General features: G+C 41.8%; 1 protein-coding gene across 5 annotated transcripts in view; it reads right to left on the reverse strand.

Annotated features, from left to right (window-relative positions):
• Positions 1-1,990: 1,990 nt before the first annotated feature.
• The window catches only part of TCAF1 (TRPM8 channel associated factor 1), a 45,154-nt gene continuing 39,885 nt past the window's right edge, over positions 1,991-7,259 (reverse strand). For 3 of the 5 annotated variants that reach the window (XM_029233452.1, XM_029233453.1, XM_029233450.1), the window contains exons 8-9: positions 5,717-5,967; positions 1,991-3,147 (exon numbers count right to left, since the gene is read on the reverse strand). In XM_029233452.1, the coding sequence (XP_029089285.1) occupies positions 3,138-3,147; positions 5,717-5,967 (261 nt within the window). In that variant the 3' untranslated portion in view covers positions 1,991-3,137. Of the gene's footprint in view, positions 3,148-5,690; positions 5,968-7,259 lie in introns of all 5 variants that reach the window. The other 2 variants (XM_029233454.1, XM_029233451.1) reach the window with 1 other exon arrangement.

The raw sequence follows: 7,259 nt of genomic DNA on the forward strand, positions 1-7,259 counted from the left end.
AGAGACTAACAGATGGATAGAAATCCTCTGACATCACCTGGTCTCGTATATGACTAAAACTTATCAAAACTGTCAAATGAATAGTTCAGGAAAGCGTACATCATGGTCTTGAAATGCTCCTGGAATAGAGACAAACATCATGTGCCTTCTTGGGAAAGAACACTAGTTGGTGATTTTCATGAACACCCTGTTGCACATTCATTCACTCAACAGATACTGAAAACCTGCTAGACAGTAAGCTTCATCAGCAGACACATGGTGAGGTCGGGACAGTATTTGTTTTCTGTGGAACACCTGTAGAAACAAGAGAAGGGGAAGTGTGTCTGAATAGCTGGAGGGTATTTAGTGTGGTTAGAACTAGAGAGTGATGGCGAGATGTGATGAGCCTTGGACACACTGGGTGGATCCAAATACTTGAGGGCCTTATAAGCCGTTTTAAGTGTTTTGATTGGACCGTATCTTAGTTAATATGAAGCCATTGAAGGGTTTTTATTTAAGTTTATTAAAAAATTTTCAAAGTAATACATGCACAAGGTAAAAAATTAAATAGTACAGAAGGACTTAAAATGAAAAACACAGTTTCCCACCCCACCCTTTTAACCCTAGTCCCATACCCTAGAGGCAATGCATTTAACAATTTATATTTTTAGATATTCTGTTAACTAACTTCCTAACATTAAATAATGTTTGAACAATAATTTCTTGACTTATTAACTTTAGACAATCTTTAATAATCCCCCATTACAAAAGATAAGGATTTAACTTACACTATTCCCACCTTTCATTTGCCTATCCTTTTCCAAATTTTTGACAGATGTCATTTTTAATACTTCTATTGGTTTATAGTTTTGAACAGTAACAATCCTTTAGTCCTTGTTCCATTAACTGTAGACTTTATCTTTTCATCCCCATTTTGAATAGGTAATTCTACTCTTCCCTCCACCTCTCTTCCCCCAACTAATTCTCAACCTCTTTCTGCTTCCTTTTTCCTTTTCAGGATTACTTCCCCTTTTATTTCTGAATAAAAGATCAAGCCTTTCGTGTTTTACCTATAGGCTGATCAGAACACTGAATACCAATAAATAGTATCTACATTATTTTGGCTTTGTAAATACTGTTTACTGGGAGCTAAGTAGAAGCTAGGATATTTTCTTCCAAACATATCCAATGTCATGTTTCCTGTGTCACTTGAAATGAAATGTACCTACTGCCAATGTCAAAATGAGTCTCTTCTTACATTCCATGATTTTTTTTATTATTGTCTCATAATTGAACCTGAATTTGACATTTTTGTTTTGTTCTCTTGTTTACTAAAGAATGTATCTCCTCCATATTCTCAAACATTCCAGCTTCTCAAGGATAATATCTATGGCACAGAATGCATGTTCTCCCCAGAGAGCCTGAAACTGTGTACTCTCATCTGAAATGGGTCTCTTGGATAACTGTCACTCTAGAGTGAGCCATCCTATTGGATAACTGTCACTCTGAACTGAGCCGTCCTGTTGGATAATGGTCACTCTGGAGTGAGCCATCCTATTGGATAACTGTCACTCTGAAGTGAGCCTTCCTGTTGGATAACTGTCACTCTGGAGTGAGCCTTCCTGTTGGATAACTGTCACTCTGGAGTGAGCTATCCTATTGGATAATGGTCACTCTGGAGTCAGCCATCCTTGGTGAGGTGCACTGTTTTCTGGATTCCATTTCTTTCTCTTTCCCGATTTTCATTCTCATTTTGCTGGAGAACTTCCTCAGTAGGTGAGAGAGAACTTCCTTTCCAGGTGCTAAGAGGGTAGACTTTCTGAAAACTCGCATGTTGGAAAATTCCTTTCGACTTGACTCTTGACAGTTTGGCTTGCTATGGAATTCTGGGTACAAAGATTTTCCACGTGTGAAGACACTTCTCTATTGGCTTCTAGCATTGTGTTGATGATGAAAAATCGGCTCCCAGTCTATTTCTCATCCCTTTTTAGTTGAGCTAATTATGATGACCTAATTTTATTTTTTTCTCTTGGCACTTTCAGTATCTTCGCTCTATCCTTAATATATATCCAGAATTTCACAAGATTATGTCTAGATGTAGGTTGTATAGGGTCCTCTCAATTTGGAGACTTATTTCTGTTCAATTTTTTTTTCTTCACAACATTTCCTGTGTTCTCTCTTCCAGAAACTCATAACAGTTAGATATTGTCTGTGTCTCTTTCCTCTCTTTATATTTTCTATTTCTTTTTGCTCTATATCTAGGGAGATTCCCTCAACCTTATTTTACAGCCTGTCTACTAAATATTTTTGGCAGTCCTATTTCAATTTAAGGGCTCCTCTTATTTTCAGGGTTTTCCCCTTCTTTGTAGCATCCTGTTTTTATCTTACAAATGCACCTTAGATGTCTCTGAAGATATTTAAGTCATTTTCTTCCATGTTAACTGTTGCCCCTAGAGTCTGTTATATTTTTCAGATTTCCTGATTGTTTGTTTTTCTCACATGCTGCTCCCCTGGTCCCTCCCCCAACCCCTACCCCTAAGGCTCAATGTCTGGGAATTCCCAGCTGACCATTTGCATTGAAGAATCAGTATAACTGTTTTTATAGGAGTTGCTGTGGGTTCCCTCTGCCATTGTGTGGTCTGTCTGCTTCTCCAGTAAACCTTTCTGTGACTAAAAGCACTTGGTTACTTGAGTAGGGATCTCAGCCATCTGTAGAGAACTAACTGCTAGGGGCTCACTTTTTTCCCCAAAAGAGAAATTTATTTTGGAGCACCAACTCCTACCTTTCCTCAAGCAGTTTATTCGATTCCTTTACACAAACAACAACAATAAACAACAACAACAACAGACTTAACAGAAACCAGTGGTAGGTTGCCTGTATTCTGTGCAAAGGTTGGGGTAGAATGAGATGGGGTTCAATTTCACAACTGACACATAATTCTTCAGTAGACAGACTTTTCAGGTGCCCAAATCTCTTTGGGGTTACACGTTCAGATCAGCTTATATTCCATCTGAAAGGAGCTGCACTCTTTCATTATCACTTCTTCCACTTTCTCTCTTCCAGAAATGTGTTGAGATCTTCTTCACTTATAACCAAATTCCTTCAGTTTTCTTTGCTGAGATGTGTCAATTCTCTTTTACATTTCTTGACTTCGGTTTCAGTGGGGCCTGGGGAGGGAGGGAAGTAAACTTACATGTTCAGTTCATCATCTTAAATTCAAAGTCCCATTGGAAGCTTTTAGACAGGGGAGTGACATGGATAACTCGATATTTTTAAAAGGTCCCCGGGGCTGTACTGCTGAAAATGGACTAAGGAGGGCAAGAATGGGTATAAAAATTGTTCTAAATGACTGAGGATCTAATTTCCTTTCTGAAAACATACAGTGTCTGAGACTTTTGGGAGTCAGACACTTTACCAAAATAGCCCATCGTTCAAAATCCAATAAGCTAGTAGAATGCTTTCATGGTGCCCTGGAGATAAGGACTGAAACCCGAAGATCCCGGAACCCAGATGACTGGGACCGTACTAAAGGGACCATCCCAGCACTGTCCATTGGGAGCACCTCAGGAGCCTACCTCAAAGTCTTCCTTTGAACTGGCATTTGGGGTAAACAAAAGGACTTTCTGTTCTGATAAAATTAGGTGAGAGCTAAGTAAAAACAGCCAAAGTGCTGGCGAGGAGGGACATAAAGTTCCTTCTATTTGCTGGTTCATTTCTTCATTTCCTCATTTATTTGCTTGTTCAAAGCACTGTAGTTACTAAAACTCATTCAGAATGCCTGGGTTCAGATCCCAGATCTATCACTTATTACCAATAAAGGCTTAGGCAATTTACTCAATCTCCATAAAATTCAGTTCACTCATTTGAAAAATGGGAGCTGTTAAGTTTCCATTCCATAAGGTTACTGTGAAGATTAAATGAAACAATCTATATACTTGGCACATACTCAACAACCCACTAATTGATAGCAATTATTTTCAATGCTGAATGAATATTTAACATCTATGTTTGAAGTACTTGGATGATAGATACTCATGGAATATGGGAAAATAATTCTAGTATTAAGAAATGACACAGTAAAAGAATCGAAAGGAAAACATTGTCTAGGTCAAATCTTATTGTCTATGCATCCATCCAATTCCCAATTAAGCAAATAAAACAGTGCATTAAAGCAACTAAATCAAAAGAAGTGAGCTAAAGGAAAACTGGCTGGATGTACACAGCATTAATCCTGGAGCCCCAGCTCTAGCTGAAACTATGAAGAATTGGGAGGTTCTGAATAAGATTGGAAGAAAAGTTAAAAATCTCTGAATGTACTGTAATTAAATGAAATTTGGGTCAGTTGCATCCAGTTATCTTGTTCCAGTGTAAAGGTTCTATTTGTGCATGGACTTTATCTGCCAAACAGCGACAGGAATCTGTGTCACTGCGGAAATATAAACACCATCACTCAGCCGGATGCTCCTTGTTTGCTAAGGATGAACATCCTCGTGGAATTGTTCTGGTTTTCAAGCGACTTCCACTCTTAATCAAAGAAGGGATTTTACCTGAAAGATGGAATTGAAGAAGGAGACCAAACCCCAAGCAGCTTTTAAAACCCCACTATAAATATAGAGACCTTCCTTTAGATCATAGGGCAATATACCAGAATCCTTTCAGAGTCAGTGTATAAAAGTGTAGGATGGGATAGGGTTAATTCACTGCATCTGTAAATGCCATCTGAAAGTGCAGTCCTGATCTAAAATGATATTGAGTTAATTTGACAGTAACAGTGGCAGCTGACAATTTCTCAGTACCTACTAAATGCCAGGTACTGTCACTTTTAGAGGTACTAAAATTTAATCCTCACAATAGTCCTATGAAATAGATCCCATTTTATAGATGAGGAAATTGAGTCACAGAGAAGTTCAGGAGCTTGCCCAGAGTCATATAACTAACTGGTGAAAGAACCGGAACTTGGATGTGGTAAGTCAACTGTGAGAGATGATGACCTTAACCCCTGGGCTGTGGGAAGAGAATGGGGAGTAGGAAACTCACTACTCTGTGGACCATCATGAAATAAAACCACCCCTTAGAGTGCATGCCCAGTATCCACACTCCTCAGAATGACCGGTCTGTCTTCACCCACAACCCTGTGAGGCAGGGATCTTTACCCTCACCTTACACACAAAGAAATGGGAGTTCAGAGATAAAACGACTTTCCCAAGAGCTAACCCGAGTTATGGGCTCTTCGTAATACACCAGACAGCTTTTGGAAAACTACCCAAGACATAAAATATATGAGTCATCAGGGAGCTGTCTGAATATCATGGTAAATTAGTATTTCAGTTGGGTTCTATGGTCAGGTTTTTGGGGAAATGATCAAAATAAAAGCCCAGGGAGTCCTCAGGGTGAGAGCCACCCTCTATGGGCTATGGCCCACGATGGTGAACCAAGGGCTGGCATAGGAGCAGGGGCCAAAGCTCTCAGCACTGGCCCAGCACAGGGTCAGGAGGGCATCTGATGGCTGGGAGCAGAGGAATGAGCTCATAAACAGAAGGCTTTGCTCCTGAGGAATTATGATTCCACTTTTTTCTATGTTCTGAACCCACTCCCCAGAGATATGACTAAGATCTAGGGGCAGTGAGCTTGAGAGGGCAAGGCTAGAACCTAAGAGACAGAGGTCGAGGAGTGAATCCCCATCTCTGCCTAACTCCCCAAACCTCTCTACCTGCCACCTCGCTGGGCACTCCTTACATCTGTGTGAGGAGGTACAATTTCATAATATTTTCCTTCCACTCAGGCAGATAGGCCAGGCTGGTTGCCACTTCCTTCTGGATCGGCCAGGCCCAGGCCTCAAAGAACGGAGCCAGGTTCTTCTGCACTTGGTGGGAGAACATCTTCACCCACAGATTCATTTTGTCGACATTGTCTGTGGGCAAGTTGGTCTGGTTCCTATACTCAGTGAAGAGACGGATGAACGGCTCCCACCCAAAGGCCTCCTGGAGCTGGAAAGAGAAGGAAGGAGGAGGATGAGACATCTGATCTACAAGAGACCCAACAAACACTCTAAATGAGTTAACGCGTTTCACCCCTTAAACACCAGTTTCATATCTATCACTGACCCTCTACTGTTTTACCTGCCAGCCTCACTGCTACTCTCATGTTCTGACGACGAGAAGGGCCTCTGAGCCGGCACAGGGCTCAACACAAAGCAGACACTCAAGACAGCTGTGGTGAAAACTGTAGGATTTACTACCAATATCATTATTCACCTATCTCACTAGACCATGAAAGTAGTCATCAGATATTATTACACGAGGATTTAAAATTGGTTGAAGTGAAAAAATCCACTGTTTTTCATAGTTGCAAAGTTAAACCCCAACAATTAGGGAACTCCCAGCCGTATCCTGACATAATCCACACTAACTGTAGGTCTATGTCAATTTGCAAGGCGACCAAAAACGGCCTTTGGGAAAAAAGGTGAGTCCAGTAGAAGCAGAAGACAATGTATACTCTAGGTAGCTAGAATTAAGAGTACGGCATAATTTTGGGAAAAGGCAGCCATCCCGAGGCTGTTGGAAACAGCCCATGTTAATTTGTTTATTTTTGGCTGCGCTGGGTCTCTGTTGCTGTGTGCAGGCTTTCTCTAGCTGTGGCAAGCGGGGGCTACCCTTTGCTGTGGTGTGAGGGCTTCTCATTCCGGTGGCTTCTCTTGTTGTGGAGCGCGGGCTCCGTAGTTGCGGTGCACGGGCTTAGTTGCTCTGTGGCATGTGGGATCTTCCCGGACCAGGGCTCGAACCCGTGTCCCCTGCAATGGCACGTGGATTCTTAACCACTGCGCCACCAGGGAAGCAGTTCCAACCTCAACTTGATTTCACAGAGGAGGAACTTCTGTCCCGATGACAAGGTTAAAGCAGTTTTCTAGCAGTGTCATCATTATTCTTGTGGCGGAGGGGATCTGCAGTGAGAACTCCAGCAGGTGGAAGGGCCAGCATGGAGTGTGGCTGGCCTGAGACTGAGTTCCAGAATCCAAGGTGATGAAACTCTCCACAGTGAGCTGGGAACTGATCCAGGGACCGGGGGGCTGGAACTGGGGTGTTGTGTGATAACTAAAAGGCAAAGGCCACCCCCATGTCCAGTTCAGTGAGGAAACCTGGCTTGCTTATAAGGTGGAAACTGAGGCACAGCCAAGTCATAATAAGAAGACGGTTTACTCACCTAGGGAAAAAACAGCTCCTTTCCCACATATTTGTGTGTGTGTGTGTGTGTGTGTGTGTGTGTGTGTGTGTGTGTGTGT

Source organism: Monodon monoceros, unplaced genomic scaffold (genome assembly GCF_005190385.1).
Source record: "Monodon monoceros isolate NGI ecotype Baffin Bay Population unplaced genomic scaffold, NGI_Narwhal_1 Super_Scaffold_2, whole genome shotgun sequence".
Classification (NCBI taxonomy): Eukaryota; Metazoa; Chordata; class Mammalia; order Artiodactyla; family Monodontidae; genus Monodon; species Monodon monoceros.